Source organism: Lissotriton vulgaris, chromosome 6 (genome assembly GCF_964263255.1).
Source record: "Lissotriton vulgaris chromosome 6, aLisVul1.2, whole genome shotgun sequence".
NCBI lineage: Eukaryota > Metazoa > Chordata > Amphibia > Caudata > Salamandridae > Lissotriton > Lissotriton vulgaris.
The window spans coordinates 144,385,030-144,405,888 of NC_141694.1; the positions used below are offsets into that span (position 1 = coordinate 144,385,030).

Below are 20,859 nucleotides of genomic sequence, written 5' to 3' on the forward strand. Positions count from 1 at the left end.
CAACCCTGAACCCTAAAAATACCCCTGTACCCCAAAACCCAAACCCAACCCTGAACCCTAAAAATACCACTGTACCCCAAAACCAGCCCTGAACCCTAAAAATACCCCATTACCCCAAAACCCAAACCCAACCCTGAACCCTAAAAATACCCCTGTACCCCAAAACCCAAACCCAGCCCTGAACCCTAAAAATACCCCTGTACCCCAAAACCCAAACCCAGCCCTGAACCCTAAACACTAAAAATACCCCTGTACCCCAAAACCCAAACCCAACCCTAAAAATACCCCTGTACCCCAAAACCCAAACCCAACCCTGAACCCTAAAAATACCCCTGTACCCCAAAACCCAAACCCAGCCCTGAACCCTAAAAATACCCCTGTACCCCAAAACCCAAACCCAACCCTGAACCCTAAAAATACCCCTGTACCCCAAAACCCAAACCCAGCCCTGAACCCTAAAAATACCCCTGTACCCCAAAACCCAGCCCTGAATCCTAAAAATACCCCTGTAGCCCAAAACCCAAACTATATATAAAATTACTTTAATTAATTAATTTAATTTATTTTTTATATTTTGGTAATTTAAAAAAGGTTAAATAAAATGATATACTTACCTATACTTACGTTGTAATGGCATGCGTTGTAATAGTATCTGCGATGTAATAGCATGCGTTGTAAAGGTATGCGTTGTAAAGGATCCTGCGTTGTAATGGTGTGCGTTGTAACAGTATGCGTGGTAAAAGTTGCGTGGTAACGGTTGCATACCGACGTAGAGTGCAATGGTGTAGCATAGCGTGCAGTGGTGTGGACTGCATTACTTTTGAGTAAAGTGGTGTAGAGTACATTGGCATAGCGTGCAGTGTTTGAGTGGTGTGGCATAGAGAGGTATGACCTAGCGTGCAGTGGCATAGAGTAGACTGTTTCAGAGTAGAGTGAAGTGGAGTAGAGTGGAGTGGTGAAGAGTGGAGTGGTGAAGAGTAGAGTGGCATAGAGTAGTGGCATTGTGTGCACTAGTGTAGAGTTGAGAGGCCCTAGACTGGAGTGGTGTAGAGTGCAGTGGCAAAGAGATGAGTAGAGTGCATTGGCATGGAGTGGTGCAGAGTAGAGAGGTTTAAAGTTAAATAGCGTAGAGTGCCGTGTCAGAGTGGAGTAGAACACAGTAGATTAGAGTGCCGTAGAGTGCAGTGTAGAGAGACGTAGAATCGATTGGTGCAGTGCCATAGAGTGCAGTGTTGCAGAGTAGAGTGGCGCAGAATAGAGTGGCATACTGTTCAGTGGTGGAGAGTGCAGTGTTGCAGAGTAGAGAGTCGTACAGTTAAGTGGTGTAGAGTAGAGTGGCATAGAATGCATTGGTGTAGAGAACAGTAGCACAGAGTGGAGCGATGCAAATTACAGTAGAGTACAGTGTAGTGGCGTACAGTGCTTTGGAGTAGAATGTCAGAGAAGAGTGGTGCAAAGTAGAGTTCAGTGGCAGAGTGCAGTGTTGCAGAGTAGAGAGGTGTGGAGTGGTGCAGAGTGGAGCGGCGTAGACTGTAGTTGCATAGATTGTAGTTGCATAGAGTGGCGGAGTGGTGTAGAGTACAGTGGCGTAGAGTCCTGTAGAGTTACGTAGCAGAGAGTGCAGTGTTGGGGAGTACACTGTTGTACAGTGCAGTGGTGTAGAGTACAGTGGATCGGAGCAGAGCAGATTGGGTTAGAGCGCAGTGGCTTAGAGTGCATTGGTTTTGAGTTAAGTGGTGTAGAGTCCATTGGCATCGTGTGCCATTGTTACAGGACAGTGCAGTAGCGTACAATAGAGTGGTAGAGTGGCACACAGTGGAGTGGTGCAGCATAGATTTTAGTGGTGTAGAGTGGAGAGAAGTGCTGTGAAGTGGTGCAGAGTGGAGTGTTTCAGAGTAGAGTAGAGTGAAGTGGCATAGAGTGAAGTGGTGTACGACAGAGTGGAGAGATGCAAGCTAGAGTGCAGTAGAGTAGAGTGGCATTAAGTGCAGAGTAGATTAGAGGAGCACGGAGTGGATTGGTGTAGAGTGCACTGCCGTGGAATTGTACAGAGTAGAGTGCATTGGCGTAGAGTGCAGAGTTACAGAGTAGAGTGGTGTGGAGTGGACTGTTCCAGTTGGAGCCAAGCAAAGACTGAGCTGGCTCCAAACTGAGGTGGTATGGTGTGCAAAATAACAATGGACTGGGATGTGGCCCAGAGTAATTATTAGTGGCTAAGATTAATTCAAGCATTCCATCCGTCACTTTTTTGTATAATTTAGTTCTGCAAATGGAGGCATCAATGTGATGCAGAACAATGAAGAATTTGTGCCACAGAACAAGCTGTGACAAATTAGTCACTGTGCTGTGGAATAACGTTGCCATTTGTATAGCAGAACATGGCCACCAATACACTGCAGAAGAGGGCCATAATAATGCCAAAGAATATGGCTTCGCAGGTGCCACTGAACACAACCACCAAGCCGCAAGGGGGCTGGGTAGGGGTAGCCTGACCTCTTGGGACTTATGGTGGCCTCCCAGAGGGAAATCCCTAGAAAATCATGGAAAAACTAAAAGGCTAAAAGTAACATTATACTTAGGCCTTGTAATAATATAGAAACTATTGTTTAAAAAAAACAAAACTTGAAATTCACCAGCTACACTTGCACCCCTTATGACCTTAAAGTTTACACCACTCATGGCATGTTAAATTACATAACTGATGTCATCATACAATCGTTCTTGACACAGCCCAATAGGATTTTGGCCTTGACATAACTCTACACACTACTAGTGTGAACAATTTTCAATTCACCTTAACGGGATTACCCACTTGAATCCTTCACGTGATTCGCATTTTAAGGCGAAGAGATTGCAGGTAAATATTTGCCACTATAAAGACACATTTTTCCAGGCTCTGTGGACTACACTCCGTAAATTAGTTAGATACAGTACACAAGGGAGGCTGGCCAAAAGCAAGTGGAGCATTTGTAATAACAGGATTCAACAAACAAGGTATGTACAAAAAAACATCCCAATTACCCTGCTCAAAACCGAGATAGGTGGCTTGGGAGGAAGAACGCACACACTTAAATATCGACACAGTTCCAAATGTCCCAATCTACACAACATCCAGTGATAGGTACTCAAGAAAGGAGGAGAGCCACCATTTATTCTTCTGTTGGATCAAGGCCAAGTCATAAAAGAAAAAAGTCCAAGCACTCAAAATAAATCCACGTTGAATTCCGTAGTGTTTTCACCAACAGCCTTTATTCCTCTCAAAAGCGTCTTTCGATTCTCTGCCAATACGTGTTTTATCTTTGCTGCAGATTTGACAGCCCATTTTAACAAATGGGGTAACCCAGTTAAGTCGAAGGACCTGGGTATCGATCAATATAGAAAACAGTGGTCCTATACTATCCCTATCTATACTCAATTCTATGTCAGTAATAGAGTATACTTCTGTAGACAATTCATAGAGGCTATAGGCACATGCATAAAGACAAAGAAATCATTAAATCATAAATTGCAGGCCACTTCCAATTAGTTAACTTGGCAAACTTCAATTTATTCATTTGCGCTGAGTATTCATGAACAATGAATCATACAGTTTATAATCAACAAAATTGGACACTTGTTACACTGTTAGACTGTTGGTTCAGTGTAAGTAAGGAAACCCTCATAGAAGTCAGTGTATATGTAAGGTAAGCGGTATATTGGCTTCATCCGCCCCACACTGATATTCATGCAGTTATCATCGGGTTTTTCCTCTTGGTGTGTACTGCTTGCCTCATCCAGAGGCACCTCCAGTCTCAAGTGCAGTGTCCAGAGACAAAAAGGATTTTCCAAAAGGATCAAATAAAAATGAAAAGGATTACCCTAAAAATTTTTAATGTTGGGTAAACTTCCCATTATTAAAAATTGTGAATACTCTTGCAAAGTCAAGTTACGGGACTATGTGGTATTACTGAGGTGGTATCGTCGACATGTTTCAGCTCTATTGGGCCAGGCGGTCTGTAGAGCTTTCGTCAGGACTAACAGGGGGTTGGTACAAAACAAACAAATAAAAGCTACTCACACGAATTGTGCGGTAATCCCACTACTCAGTACATTGAATAGAGTAATGTTATCTTCAGGATCTATGGAAGAATGTATACAAAAAGCTATGTTAAGCTGTGAGCAGTGATTCTTTGGGGAGTGCAGTAACATGAATAGTGATAAATAGTGGCACTAGTGTAATTCATGAAATATTTCTCATGGAGGCGAGCGTATTTAAAAAATTTTGTGAAATGAGTTTTATCCACTGAAAATCGCTCGTGAACTCAAGGAACGGAAAAGTGGTTGTCGCTACTGATGCATACAAGTTTGTAAGTACAGGTGTTGTGACTCAAACAGAGATTCATAATTAAAAGGTGTTTTCTCACATTAAATAGCAAGGTGTCGATCATTCACATGTAGCAGGGTTGCCCTTTTATACAGTTGTGGTCTATGTATAAAACGAAACAAGAGTTGTTATTAAAAGCTCTTGCTAAAGAACAAGGCTCTCGCTAAAGGAAAACTACACCAAGGCTAGTATATACGAGAGAACCCAAACCGGCGGATGCGGTATACTGAAAGGTCTTACCTGTCGTGATCACGACTTCTACTTCCTACAGGGGTGCCTTTAAACGCCACAGAGCTGAAGCGGAGACAGGGACCACTGTCAGGACAAATTAGCTGTATATGCTTACCCACAAGAAGAAAACCGAAGACTCGTTACTTCGCCATTACCCGCATGGAGTCCTTCCTCCTGCCTTGTGCTGACTCTGCCCCCGGAGTGATGGGAGCCGGATTGTAGTTTCTTTTTAAAGGAAATAGGCCCTACCTCTTGCCTTGTGATGACGGAGAGGCAGAACTTGGATTGTAGTTTAGTTTTTACAGGAAATAGGCACTTCAAAGGTATTCCTTGGATAAACGCTACTAATGCGCTTCAGGAGAATTGTAGTTTTTTGCGCATTTAGTGGACTGGAGAACACAATCATCACAGGATGTGATTCCATAATTTCAGGGCGGTCATAGATGCTAGGATGTAATTCATTATTTTACTTAGCAAAATGGTGCCAGGCCACATTATCATTCAGCCCAGAGTCATAGGTACGTAGGCGGTCCACCCACCTTTGCTCCTTCTCATAAAGGATCTTTTCAGCATTGCCTGCTCTGTTGGTCAGCATTTCTATTACTGTCCATTGCATTTCTTCATGTGTGTGGTTACTTTCAGTGAAGTGGGCACATAGCTTAGTGGTGTTCTTTTTTAACTTGATGTTACTCCTGTGTTCCCCTATCCTGAGTTTCACCTTACGACATGTCATCCCGATGTATCTCTTTTTACATGGGCACTGGATCATATATATGACATGTGATGAGTTACAGTTTGTAAACTGTTTCTGTGTCCATACAAAGTTCTCTCCCAGTTGTAGGCTTTTTGTAGCTGTTGTCGTTTTGCAGGCTGTGCATGTCCCACATGGAAAGTGTCCTGAGATTGGTGTCATGTTTACACTGTTAGTTACAGATGTTATAGCCCCCGACTTGGGGCGTGTATGCACAAGGGTGTCTCTCAGATTTTTCGTCCTTCTGTTAGCGAATCTTGGTCTTGGCCAGTCGAACTTGCCCGTGTTTACTATGTGCCAGTTCTTCTTAATCAGTTTTTGAACAGCATGTGTTGCTGGATTATAAGTGGTCACACACGTTGTAAGGTCTTTCACTGGTTCTTTAGGATAGGTTTGTAGGAGACAATCACGGGGTTGATTATCGGCCCTTTTCTTGCATTTTTTGATAACTTTTTCAGTGTAATCTCTCATTTGCAATTTTTTACTTAATTCCAAAGCCTGTGATTGATAGTCGCTATTTTTACTGCAATTCCGTTTCAAGCGAAGGAATTGGCTAAAAGGCAAATTGTCTCTTAAGGGTTTGGGATGGTGGCTCTTGTGGGACAACAGGCTATTTTTCGCAGTTGGTTTTGTGAAGGTTTTAGTTTGTAACATGTTGTTCTCATTGAAGATTGTTAGGTCCAAAAAATCAAGATGGCTATTGCTAGAGGTGTATGTGAATTTTAACCAGGGATCCAGTGAGTTAAGCCATGTCATGAATTCTGGTAGGTCTTGGTTGATATTCCATATTAGGAAAATGTCATCAATATATCTCTTCCAGTATATAATACTGGAAGAGAAATTGTTGGTGTCATTGAAAACCAACTCAGTTTCAAAATGGCTGACGTAAAGTCCTGCCACCGACGGCGCGAAGGCACTGCCCATGGATGTCCCGTGGCATTGGAGGTACAGTTGGTCGTTGTACCTAAAAAAAAATTCTTTAAGTGCCAATTTGCAGCACTCCAGAATGAAATGCCTGGGTGTGTTGTAATGCCACGTTGTTGAGTATAGAACATCCTCTAGCATCTGGAGAGTGGTATCTTGGGGCAGGCTGGTAAAAAGGGACTCCACGTCCAAGCCTACTAGAAGCATTGTGTCTGAGTTGAAGGGCATGTTTGCAATTTGTACCAATAGATCCTTGGTGTCTTTAAGGTATGAGCTTGTTTTCTGGACAAGGGGTTTCAGGAATTCATCTGCGAATTTTGACAGGGGCTCTAACACGGACCCAATACCGGACACTATTGGGCGTCCCGGGGGCGGTGTTCTGTTCTTGTGGGTTTTTGGGAGCGAGTAGAAGTAGGGGGTGACTGGTTCCCTAACCGTTAGAAATTCCGCTTCTTTTTTAGAGACCCATCCTTTGGTTTCGGCCTCGTATACCATGATAGATATGGTGTTCTGCAGTCTCTCAGTTGGATCTATTAAGATTCGCTGGTAGAATCTAGTGTCGGAGAGGAGGGCAAGGCATTGTTGGTGGTATCCAGTTTTTGTGAGGATTACTATTCCTCCCCCCTTATCCGCTGGTTTTATCACCAGATCTTCATTTTTGCCGAGATTTTCCATTGCTAGGCGTTCTGTCTTAGTCAGGTTTTGGAAGGTTTTGATGCCTGTTTTGTCCAAATTGTCTATGCCTTTGAGGAGTGCTTGCTCAAAAGCTAGTAGTTCCGGCGGTACGCAGGAAGCGGGGGGATTGAAAGTTGATTTCCTGCGAAGAGTTGTATCTCCCTCTAGTTGGGTTGTGGTGGAGTTGGAGAAAAAAGCCTTAAGTTTCAAAGTTCTACAAAATTCAGCCAGCTCACTTTTGATTCTGAAAGTGTCCATTTTTGGAGTAGGGACGAATCCCAGTCCCTTGTTCAAGACTGATATCTGGTCATTGGTAAGTTCTACCTCCGATAGGTTCACTATTAGTGAATGTTCTTGCTGGTTGATGGTTGCGCAGCTGCCATGCTCCTGGTTTGCACGTTCCTTTGCTGGTCTTGCCAGGTCAGGGACTTTCTTTTTCCTCGGGGCTGTGGGCGGCCTCTGGATAAAAAAGGCTGTTGTTCCTGTGCTTGTTGATTGTGCTGACCCGACATTTGTTGGTTCATCAATTGGGGCATTTGTTGCATCCCTTGCATTCCTTGATGGAAGGGATCCATCCACCCTCCGTAGTGTGGAACAAAAGGTTGGTAATACGGTATATTGTAGGATGGATGGTAGGGACGTTGCCACCTGTTCCCTCTTCTCGGCCGTTGATACCGGAAGTTATTACGACCCCTGTTCGGGTTTTGGTCCTCTGAACTGCTGAAGGAATTGTTCGATGAATTTTTCCCAGTCGATTCATTATCAGAATTTGTATCCATGAAGACAAAGTCCTCTTTAATATAGGGGTGCATTTTTTCTTGGCTGAATTTTTTGATGTCCTTTGTGAGTTTATGTAGCTTATTCTGCATCAGGAACTGTTGGGTTTCCTCCATCTCTTTTGTTATTTCATCAAGTCTTTTCTTGTAGACTTGCGGGTTGATACCCTTTTTCAGCTCGCTTTCACATGCTTCTATTTCTTTTAATAATGCATCCGATAGGCGTTTCGCAGTCTTGATGATTAAGACTAAGTAATCCAAAGTACACTTCCATGAGATGGAAGACCAGTCCTTTCGGAAGGCCAAATCATGGAGGAAAATGCGTGGAGCATTCCCGACCCAGAGGCCTCTGGGTGCTATTTTAGATCTTAGGTACTCGGTCATAATGATCCCGTGGATCGCAGTTCTAATTTGATTCCTCTTTTTCTCGGTTAAGATGTCCCAGTCATCGGTCTGGCTTAGGGCTTCGGTTAGGTCTGTGTTGCTGATCAGTGGTTGCCCTGCTAGTAGTTCATCTATGTCGTTTGCATCAAAGCTCAGTCCCACAATTCCTTCCATACTTGAGATTTAAATATAAAGCTTTTTTGACAAGCTTCTTTGTTATCCCGCAGCTGTCCGCTGCTTATATAGGTAATTTAATCAACTGGGAGGGATGAGGAATTTACAGTGTCCGTTTCTTTCCCCAAAAATATTCAGTTTATAATCAACAAAATTGGACACTTGTTACACTGTTAGACTGTTGGTTCAGTGTAAGTAAGGAAACCCTCATAGAAGTCAGTGTATATGTAAGGTAAGCGGTATATTGGCTTCATCCGCCCCACACTGACATTCATGCAGTTATCATCGGGTTTTTCCTCTTGGTGTGTACTGCTTGCCTCATCCAGAGGCACCTCCAGTCTCAAGTGCAGTGTCCAGAGACAAAAAGGATTTTCCAAAAGGATCAAATAAAAATGAAAAGGATTACCCTAAAAATTTTTAATGTTGGGTAAACTTCCCATTATTAAAAATTGTGAATACTCTTGCAAAGTACCTGTACTTACAAACTTGTATGCATCAGTAGCGACAACCACTTTTCCGTTCCTTGAGTTCACGAGCGATTTTCAGTGGATAAAACTCATTTCACGAAATTTTTTAAATACGCTCGCCTCCATGAGAAATATTTCATGAATTACACTAGTGCCACTATTTATCACTATTCATGTTACTGCACTCCCCAAAGAATCACTGCTCACAGCTTAACATAGCTTTTTGTATACATTCTTCCATAGATCCTGAAGATAACATTACTCTATTCAATGTACTGAGTAGTGGGATTACCGCACAATTCGTGTGAGTAGCTTTTATTTGTTTGTTTTGTACCAACCCCCTGTTAGTCCTGACGAAAGCTCTACAGACCGCCTGGCCCAATAGAGCTGAAACATGTCGACGATACCACCTCAGTAATACCACATAGTCCCGTAACTTGACTTTGCAAGAGTATTCACAATTTTTAATAATGGGAAGTTTACCCAACATTAAAAATTTTTAGGGTAATCCTTTTCATTTTTATTTGATCCTTTTGGAAAATCCTTTTTGTCTCTGGACACTGCACTTGAGACTGGAGGTGCCTCTGGATGAGGCAAGCAGTACACACCAAGAGGAAAAACCCGATGATAACTGCATGAATGTCAGTGTGGGGCGGATGAAGCCAATATACCGCTTACCTTACATATACACTGACTTCTATGAGGGTTTCCTTACTTACACTGAACCAACAGTCTAACAGTGTAACAAGTGTCCAATTTTGTTGATTATAAACTGAATATTTTTGGGGAAAGAAACGGACACTGTAAATTCCTCATCCCTCCCAGTTGATTAAATTACCTATATAAGCAGCGGACAGCTGCGGGATAACAAAGAAGCTTGTCAAAAAAGCTTTATATTTAAATCTCAAGTATGGAAGGAATTGTGGGACTGAGCTTTGATGCAAACGACATAGATGAACTACTAGCAGGGCAACCACTGATCAGCAACACAGACCTAACCGAAGCCCTAAGCCAGACCGATGACTGGGACATCTTAACCGAGAAAAAGAGGAATCAAATTAGAACTGCGATCCACGGGATCATTATGACCGAGTACCTAAGATCTAAAATAGCACCCAGAGGCCTCTGGGTCGGGAATGCTCCACGCATTTTCCTCCATGATTTGGCCTTCCGAAAGGACTGGTCTTCCATCTCACGGAAGTGTACTTTGGATTACTTAGTCTTAATCATCAAGACTGCGAAATGCCTATCGGATGCATTATTAAAAGAAATAGAAGCATGTGAAAGCGAGCTGAAAAAGGGTATCAACCCGCAAGTCTACAAGAAAAGACTTGATGAAATAACAAAAGAGATGGAGGAAACCCAACAGTTCCTGATGCAGAATAAGCTACAGAAACTCACAAAGGACATCAAAAAATTCAGCCAAGAAAAAATGCACCCCTATATTAAAGAGGACTTTGTCTTCATGGATACAAATTCTGATAATGAATCGACTGGGAAAAATTCATCGAACAATTCCTTCAGCAGTTCAGAGGACCAAAACCCGAACAGGGGTCGTAATAACTTCCGGTATCAACGGCCGAGAAGAGGGAACAGGTGGCAACGTCCCTACCATCCATCCTACAATATACCGTATTACCAACCTTTTGTTCCACACTACGGAGGGTGGATGGATCCCTTCCATCAAGGAATGCAAGGGATGCAACAAATGCCCCAATTGATGAACCAACAAATGTCGGGTCAGCACAATCAACAAGCACAGGAACAACAGCCTTTTTTATCCAGAGGCCGCCCACAGCCCCGAGGAAAAAGAAAGTCCCTGACCTGGCAAGACAAGCAAAGGAACGTGCAAACCAGGAGCATGGCAGCTGCGCAACCATCAACCAGCAAGAACATTCACTAATAGTGAACCTATCGGAGGTAGAACTTACCAATGACCAGATATCAGTCTTGAACAAGGGACTGGGATTCGTCCCTACTCCAAAAATGGACACTTTCAGAATCAAAAGTGAGCTGGCTGAATTTTGTAGAACTTTGAAACTTAAGGCTTTTTTCTCCAACTCCACCACAAAACAACTAGAGGGAGATACAACTCTTCGCAGGAAATCAACTTTCAATCCCCCCGCTTCCTGCGTACCGCCGGAACTACTAGCTTTTGAGCAAGCACTCCTCAAAGGCATAGACAATTTGGACAAAACAGGCATCAAAACCTTCCAAAACCTGACTAAGACAGAACGCCTAGCAATGGAAAATCTCGGCAAAAATGAAGATCTGGTGATAAAACCAGCGGATAAGGGGGGAGGAATAGTAATCCTCACAAAAACTGGATACCACCAACAATGCCTTGCCCTCCTCTCAGACACTAGATTCTACCAGCGAATCTTAATAGATCCAACTGAGAGACTGCAGAACACCATATCTATCATGGTATACGAGGCCGAAACCAAAGGATGGGTCTCTAAAAAAGAAGCAGAATTTCTAACGGTTAGGGAACCAGTCACCCCCTACTTCTACTCGCTCCCAAAAACCCACAAGAACAGAACACCGCCCCCGGGACGCCCAATAGTGTCCGGTATTGGGTCCGTGTTAGAGCCCCTGTCAAAATTCGCAGATGAATTCCTGAAACCCCTTGTCCAGAAAACAAGCTCATACCTTAAAGACACCAAGGATCTATTGGTACAAATTGCAAACATGCCCTTCAACTCAGACACAATGCTTCTAGTAGGCTTGGACGTGGAGTCCCTTTTTACCAGCCTGCCCCAAGATACCACTCTCCAGATGCTAGAGGATGTTCTATACTCAACAACGTGGCATTACAACACACTCAGGCATTTCATTCTGGAGTGCTGCAAATTGGCACTTAAAGAAAATTTCTTTAGGTACAACGACCAACTGTACCTCCAATGCCACGGGACATCCATGGGCAGTGCCTTCGCGCCGTCGGTGGCAGGACTTTACGTCAGCCATTTTGAAACTGAGTTGGTTTTCAATGACACCAACAATTTCTCTTCCAGTATTATATACTGGAAGAGATATATTGATGACATTTTCCTAATATGGAATATCAACCAAGACCTACCAGAATTCATGACATGGCTCAACTCACTGGATCCCTGGTTAAAATTCACATACACCTCTAGCAATAGCCATCTTGATTTTTTGGACCTAACAATCTTCAATGAGAACAACATGTTACAAACTAAAACCTTCACAAAACCAACTGCGAAAAATAGCCTGTTGTCCCACAAGAGCCACCATCCCAAACCCTTAAGAGACAATTTGCCTTTTAGCCAATTCCTTCGCTTGAAACGGAATTGCAGTAAAAATAGCGACTATCAAATCACAGGCTTTGGAATTAAGTAAAAAATTGCAAATGAGAGATTACACTGAAAAAGTTATCAAAAAATGCAAGAAAAGGGCCGATAATCAACCCCGTGATTGTCTCCTACAAACCTATCCTAAAGAACCAGTGAAAGACCTTACAACGTGTGTGACCACTTATAATCCAGCAACACATGCTGTTCAAAAACTGATTAAGAAGAACTGGCACATAGTAAACACGGGCAAGTTCGACTGGCCAAGACCAAGATTCGCTAACAGAAGGACGAAAAATCTGAGAGACACCCTTGTGCATACACGCCCCAAGTCGGGGGCTATAACATCTGTAACTAACAGTGTAAACATGACACCAATCTCAGGACACTTCCCATGTGGGACATGCACAGCCTGCAAAACGACAACAGCTACAAAAAGCCTACAACTGGGAGAGAACTTTGTATGGACACAGAAACAGTTTACAAACTGTAACTCATCACATGTCATATATATGATCCAGTGCCCATGTAAAAAGAGATACATCGGGATGACATGTCGTAAGGTGAAACTCAGGATAGGGGAACACAGGAGTAACATCAAGTTAAAAAAAGAACACCACTAAGCTATGTGCCCACTTCACTGAAAGTAACCACACACATGAAGAAATGCAATGGACAGTAATAGAAATGCTGACCAACAGAGCAGGCAATGCTGAAAAGATCCTTTATGAGAAGGAGCAAAGGTGGGTGGACCGCCTACGTACCTATGACTCTGGGCTGAATGATAATGTGGCCTGGCACCATTTTGCTAAGTAAAATAATGAATTACATCCTAGCATCTATGACCGCCCTGAAATTATGGAATCACATCCTGTGATGATTGTGTTCTCCAGTCCACTAAATGCGCAAAAAACTACAATTCTCCTGAAGCGCATTAGTAGCGTTTATCCAAGGAATACCTTTGAAGTGCCTATTTCCTGTAAAAACTAAACTACAATCCAAGTTCTGCCTCTCCGTCATCACAAGGCAAGAGGTAGGGCCTATTTCCTTTAAAAAGAAACTACAATCCGGCTCCCATCACTCCGGGGGCAGAGTCAGCACAAGGCAGGAGGAAGGACTCCATGCGGGTAATGGCGAAGTAACGAGTCTTCGGTTTTCTTCTTGTGGGTAAGCATATACAGCTAATTTGTCCTGACAGTGGTCCCTGTCTCCGCTTCAGCTCTGTGGCGTTTAAAGGCACCCCTGTAGGAAGTAGAAGTCGTGATCACGACAGGTAAGACCTTTCAGTATACCGCATCCGCCGGTTTGGGTTCTCTCGTATATACTAGCCTTGGTGTAGTTTTCCTTTAGCGAGAGCCTTGTTCTTTAGCAAGAGCTTTTAATAACAACTCTTGTTTCGTTTTATACATAGACCACAACTGTATAAAAGGGCAACCCTGCTACATGTGAATGATCGACACCTTGATATTTAATGTGAGAAAACACCTTTTAATTATGAATCTCTGTTTGAGTCACAACACCTGTACTTACAAACTTGTATGCATCAGTAGCGACAACCACTTTTCCGTTCCTTGAGTTCACGAGCGATTTTCAGTGGATAAAACTCATTTCACAAAATTTTTTAAATACGCTCGCCTCCATGAGAAATATTTCATGAATTACACTAGTGCCACTATTTATCACTATTCATGTTACTGCACTCCCCAAAGAATCACTGCTCACAGCTTAACATAGCTTTTTGTATACATTCTTCCATAGATCCTGAAGATAACATTACTCTATTCAATGTACTGAGTAGTGGGATTACCGCACAATTCGTGTGAGTAGCTTTTATTTGTTTGTTTTGTACCAACCCCCTGTTAGTCCTGACGAAAGCTCTACAGACCGCCTGGCCCAATAGAGCTGAAACATGTCGACGATACCACCTCAGTAATACCACATAGTCCCGTAACTTGACTTTGCAAGAGTATTCACAATTTTTAATAATGGGAAGTTTACCCAACATTAAAAAATTTTAGGGTAATCCTTTTCATTTTTATTTGATCCTTTTGGAAAATCCTTTTTGTCTCTGGACACTGCACTTGAGACTGGAGGTGCCTCTGGATGAGGCAAGCAGTACACACCAAGAGGAAAAACCCGATGATAACTGCATGAATGTCAGTGTGGGGCGGATGAAGCCAATATACCGCTTACCTTACATATACACTGACTTCTATGAGGGTTTCCTTACTTACACTGAACCAACAGTCTAACAGTGTAACAAGTGTCCAATTTTGTTGATTATAAACTGAATATTTTTGGGGAAAGAAACGGACACTGTAAATTCCTCATCCCTCCCAGTTGATTAAATTACCAATGAATCATATATGCAGAGGCAAAATATGCAACATATGATATTCACACGGTTATTGTCAAGGGGAGAAGGGAGAGTGTGAAAGTAAGTGCTCAAGTGAAGAATAGAAAATGGAGATGAAAATGATCAAGAGGCATCGGAAGACAATTTAAATATGTTTAAAGCAAACGGAATCCAGCAAGAAATCCTGACAGAACCGGTATCCCTTCAGTATAGGGTCTACCCCTACACACAATTTCAATTTCAGTAAATTGTTCAAAAATTCTTGTCACAGTGCAACTTCATCTGTGGTTGGGGTATGAGGGGGATAAATGTTGGGTGTAGGCCCATTCAGGAGATGTCGAAGTTTCGACCCTAATGCAAAAGGTTAACCCTTTCGATGCTGATGACGAGCTCAGCTCGTCATCACCCACGGGTGTCGTGTGCTGATGACGAGCTGAGCTCGTCATAGTGCCACTAAAATGGCATTTTCCAGCACTGGGGGGGGGAAACGCCCAGCAGCCATGTGGTTAAGTGGATTCCTCTGCTGCTGGTCTTCCTCAGGACAGAGGAGGGGGAACCAAGGCGAAAATCGCGGTGAGAAACCAAGAGACTACTTCATTTTTTTTTTGTAAACATATGTTATTGATTTTTCATTGCAGCAATCAGATATTCACCATCACAATAATCAAACATCCCTCTCCCCCATCAAATTGGTATCTGCAGACTCGGGTATATCCCCACACTATTGTCAAATCATTTTCATACCTTATGCTCCCCATGTTTCAATTAGGAATCCTGTCATTACCTTTACCAACGTATATGGCAAACAACCGTCATTTATAGCCCATTACATCTTATTAAACAAACCCCTAAGAATCCCCCCCCTAACTCCCTAGCCCCCCTCCCTCCCACCGGTGTGTTCCAACTATTCGCAACAATTCAGTATATAGAGCTTGTGGTGACAGACCGTCAGGATGCACGTTATTGTAATAGGCTTTCCATCACCCCACCTCGCCACAACTCACTAGTCCCTGTTGTCCTCAGTCGATTGGTTTATCAGCGTCTGAACCAGTTCTTCCCATGCCCTTGCCGTGTCTAGCGCCTTTTCATTATTCAGGCGTCACGCTTGTTGGAAACGAATGGCCCCCTCCTCACTAGTCCACTTAAGCCACTCAGCTCTCCACCTTTTACTGCTGGGACCTTCCTTCGCCTTCCAGCGCATCGTAATTTCCCTTTTCACCAGTACTAGGCCCATGTCTATAAACTTGTTACCTTCGTCCTGGAGGTGTGAGGGAACCAGTGTAATATGCATGTAGCCATATCAAAGGTCAACTGACGCTCCGTAACTAGGTTTAGTAGGTCCCCCACTTCCCCCCAATAGCTCCCTAAATTTGGGCACCCCCACAACATATGTTTTAAATCTGCTCCCACTGTACTGCACCTAGGACACATCACATCCCCAACATTATATTATTCCATAATTTTACCCGGAGTCGCCAAGTGACTACTTCATGGTTGACTTTGTTCAAATCCTGTTGATTCATCAGGGACGGAGAACAATCTCACAGTGCCACTGTATAGGAGCGGCAAGAGACCTTCCGGGCTTATATTAGTTTGGGAGTTCAATTCTTAGAGTCCTAAATCCTGTCATTAGCCGAGACGTGCCGCATTCGTTGGCGTCTCTGAATTTGCAATTAAATTCAGAGATGCAAGCTAACTAATTGGAAGTGGCCTGCAATTTATGATTTGATGATTTCTTTGTCTTTATACATGTGCCTATAGCCTCTATGAATTGTCTACAGAAGTATTATTACTGACATAGAATTGAGTATAGATAGGGATAGTCTAGGACAATTGTTTTCTATATTGGCAGATTAGACAGCAGCAGACTTCATCAGGGCTACAATTATAAAGATATATGGCACACCCTGCTTTCCATGCAGCTAGCAAGTTTCCACACCAAGTACTGCTGATAAACAAGATTAACAGATGGCTTCTTACCTTTAGCAAACTTCATATAATGCACTCTTTTTTTTGAGGTCTTGGATTTCTCTTCAAGGCTGAAACTTTTTTTCTCCTCTGTGGCTGGTAGATCTTGAAACCAGGAACACAAATGATAAAGGTTAGAAACCATAATCCAGTTTTTTATTTGTTGCTGCAGATTAAACCTTTTCTCAGATGCTCTCTGACTGTGAATGCAGAAAGGACTACTACAAACTCAGGATGTGGGTGGGTAAATGATTATGTAGTTCCACACACAAAGATGCGTCGGAAGATCAGCTTTTTAAACCATTTTCTCCAAGTAAAAAAAATAACAAAACATTTTTAAAGAAATGGTTAAAACTTTTAAAGCATTCATTTCCCAACGCCCAACACAAAAGGACTGCAGCTTAGGTGCTGGCACTAAAGATAGGTATTGATCGCAGGCAGGTCACTCCCTACGCCACCACACAGCCGCCAGCTGCCTCGTTTCCTCCTGCTGCCTGCCGCCGTCTCCCACTCCGTCCTTCCCGCCGCTGCGTCCCTGCGGCCCGCCCCCCTGATCCCCATTGGCTACCCAGCTGCTCCTCCCTCCCTCCCTCCCCTCCCCTCTTAGGGAGGCTGCGCTGCTGGCGTGCCAAAGGCAAGCCAGTCTGTGCCCGTCCGTGCCTGGACCCCGCCGAGTGCCAGAACCCCTGGACCCTGCAAACGCCACATCACCAGACTCCGCTACGATGCCAGCACACTCTCCACACTTCAACGCCGGCCAAAACTACACCTGCTTCCAAGCCGCCCCGAAACGGACTCACGGACCTTTCTCCTGCCACACCTGGAGCTTCACCTGCGACAGAACCACCAAACCCCAAGGACTGGACCCAACCACCTCCGCTGAATACTCCTCAACACCCGCTCCGCACGCAAACACGCAGTCGAGCTCTGGGATCTGCTCGACACCTCCGCCCCAGACGTGGCCTTCCTGACCGAGACCTGGTGGAACGACTCCTTGGCGCCCGACATCGCCATAGCCATCCCGGACGGCTACAAGATCACCCGCAGGGATCTCGCCAACGGAATAGCCATCGTCCACAAGTCCACGCTCAAGGTCGCCACCCATGCAGACGATACCCTCAACACCACCGAACACCTGCACTTCCGGATCCACACCGACCCCAACACCACCCTAAGAGGAACACTCATCTACAGACCACCCGGACCCTGAGCTCAATTCAGCGACTCCATCACCGACCTCGCCAGCACCCACGCACTCGCCTCCACGGACTACATCCTCCTTGGGGACCTGAACTTCCACCTCGAGAACAACAACTACGCCAACTCCGCCACCCTGACCGACAACCTCGCCAACCTCCGCCCCAGACAACTCGCCACCGCACCCACCCACGCCGCTGGCCACACACTGGACCCTATCTTCTCCACAGGCACCCACATCGCCTTCGACCACACCACCGAACTCCACTGGACGACCACCGCTGCATCCATTTCACCTTCAACAAACTAACCACGCACCACCGCACCCAACAGCTGCTTCGCCACTGCTGGAGCAAAGTCACCGAAGACCAGCTGATCACCACCCTCGCCCAGAACCCACCCACCGACCCCACCAACCCAGATGCCACAGCCCGCAACCTCAGACAGTGGATCGACGACTACGCCAACACCCTCGCCCCACTCTAAGAAACCCTCCATCAACCACACCAGCAAGAGAGCCACCTGGTTCAATGACGAGCTGCAGACCTCCAAACGCATCTGCCGGAAAATGGAGAAGATATTGCTCCACGAACGCACTCCGGACAACCACGCAGCCCACAAGGACGCCACTCGCAGACATCACCACCTCATCAGAATAGCCAAGAGATCCTCCTTCAAAGACCGCCTGGATAACAACGCACAAGACAGCAAAGAGCTCTTCAGCATCGTAAAGGAACTCTCTAACCCCAGCGCCAACGCCAATGACATACCGCCCTCACAAGCCATCTTCTTCCACCGCAAGATAGCTGACATCCATGGCAGCTTCAACACCATGACCGCCCCGACTACGCCAAACCCCACCTCCCCTGTGAACACCACCAGCGCCAACCGCCTAACCTCCTGGTCCAACGTCAACGGCGATGAGACACGCAAGGTCATGAACTCCATCCACTCAGGATCTCCGTCAGACCTGTGCCCACACCACGTATTTAACAAAGCAGACACTGCCATCGCACCCCAACTACGGAAGGTCATCAACATCTCCTTCAAAACAGCAACATTCCCGGAAAGCTGGAAACACTCCGAAATCAACGCCCTCCTCAAGAAACCCAAGGCGGCCCCCAGGGACCTCAAGAACTTCGGGCCCATCTCCCTGCTCCCGTTCCCGGCGAAGGTCATCGAGATAATCGTCAACATGCAACCGGCCCACCACCTGGAAGACAACAACATCTTGGACCCGTCCCAGTCCGGGTTCAGACGAAACCACAGCACCGAGATAGCCCTCATCGCCGTCACAGACGACATCAGGCGCCAAGTAGACAACGGCGAAACATCAGCCCTCATCCTCCTGGACCTGTCAGCCGCCTTCGACACGGTCTGCCATCGCACTCTAAACACACGTCTCCTAGAGCCGGAATACAAGAGAAGGCCCTTGACTGGACCACGACCTTCCTCTCCGGCAGAACCCAGAGCGTCCGCCTCCCGCCCTTCCGATCCGAGGCCACCGACATCATCTGCGGCGTCCCCCAGGGCTCAGCCCGAAGCTGTTCAACGTCAACATGCCCCCCCTCGCACAAGTGGCCCGCCAACACGACCTAAACATCATCTCCTACGCCGACGACACCCAGCTCATCCTCTCCCTCACCAAGGACCCGCACACTGCCAAAACCAACCTCCACGAGGGAATGAAGGCCGTCGCCGACTGGATGAAGAACAGCCGTCTGAAGCTGAACTCGGACCAGACGGAGGTACTCATCCTCGGACCCACCCACTCAGCCTGGAACGACTCCTGATGGCTGACCATACTGGCAACAGCACCGACACGCACCGACCATCCACTTAAACTAGGATTCATCCTAGACTCCTCCCTCTCCATGTCTAAACAGGTCAACGCAGTCTCCTCCTCCTTAACAATACCCTCTGCATGCTCCGCAAGATCTACAAGTGGATCCCGACCGAAACAAGAAGAACGGTGACACAGGCCCTCGTAAGCAGCAGACTGGACTAAGGCAACGCACTCTATGCAAGAATCCGAGCCAAATACCTACAACTACTACAACGCATCCAAAACGCCTCCGCCCGACTGGTCGTCAACCTCCCCCGGCGCAGCCACATCACCCTCCACCTGAGAGACCTACACTGGCTCCCCGTCGACAAGAGGATCACCTTCAAGCTCCTCATCCACGCACACAAAGCACTCCACATCGCCGGACCAGCCTACCTGAACAGCAGACTCCGCTTCTACACCCCCACCCGCCAGCTGCCCTCCGCCAGCCTCGCCCTCGCCGCTGTCCCCCGCATCCAACGAACAACCTCCGGCAGCAGATCCTTCTCCTACCTCACCATCAAGACCTGGAACACCCTCCCTATCCACCTACGGCAGACCCAAGACCTACTCGCCTTCAGAAGACTCCTCAAGACCTGGCTCTTCGAGCGGTACCGACACCCCTTCCCCTCAGTGCCTTGAGTCCCTCACGGGTCAGTAGCGCGCTTTACAAGTACTCTGATTGATTGATTGAACTCTGATACGCCTGAACATTCATTCAATCTAGGAAGTGTCTCGACACAATCAATTGTGATGCTTTATCTTAGGATTGTTATTTACACACACACAGGTTTCAACATAGTTTATTAAAAGTATGATACATAGCCAAAATTGTCATTTCAGACAGCACAAACTCTCGAGCTCGGACTCCCCTCATTCAAAGAAGTCAATGATCGGTGAGGATCTTAAATACTGTGTCTTTAAAGCTTCCATGGGTGCACGATTGAGCAGTTTCAATGTAAAATGCCTTTTCGCTCGAGAAAAGGAAGTTTCATTTTTGGATCGAGAAGTTAGAAATGAAACTAGAGAGGAAGAAAGCAAAAGGGATGCCTCGGTACAGGCTTCAAAAGGAACCAGAGTTAAGAGAGGAACAACATCCCCAGTAGTCCTTGAACCATACCTGGACTCAGGGATACCTACACAATTAGCCAGGCCAAACACAATGTACTGGAGTACAGTACTCTGCCTCCAATCATGTGCTGGAACGTGTCTACCAGTGTGTCACACATTTTATTTAAACTTCTTTGTAAAGCTTGGTGGTTCCTACAGTAGAAAGGAGCTGCACAGTTTTGTTTATAGTGGGGAAGAAAGACTATCCTAGCCAGTTTGTAAATGGAGCAGTTACTGCAAATATTGAAATTGTCCTCAACTATCTGGGGTGCAGAGTGTAGTTATAGGCTTTGTTTGCCTGGATTACTGGACTGAAGCATGTGTTAGACTTCCATAGCAGTGCA

The 20,859-nt window shown here is 45.4% G+C and overlaps 1 protein-coding gene across 1 annotated transcript in view; it reads right to left on the reverse strand.

Moving 5' to 3' along the window:
* The window catches only part of PINX1 (PIN2 (TERF1) interacting telomerase inhibitor 1), a 512,666-nt gene that overhangs the window by 337,499 nt on the left and 154,308 nt on the right, over positions 1-20,859 (reverse strand). Inside the window, exon 5 of the mRNA XM_086926181.1 lies at positions 16,396-16,488. Within this exon, the coding sequence (XP_086782307.1) occupies positions 16,396-16,488 (93 nt within the window). The remainder of the gene's footprint in view (positions 1-16,395; positions 16,489-20,859) is intronic.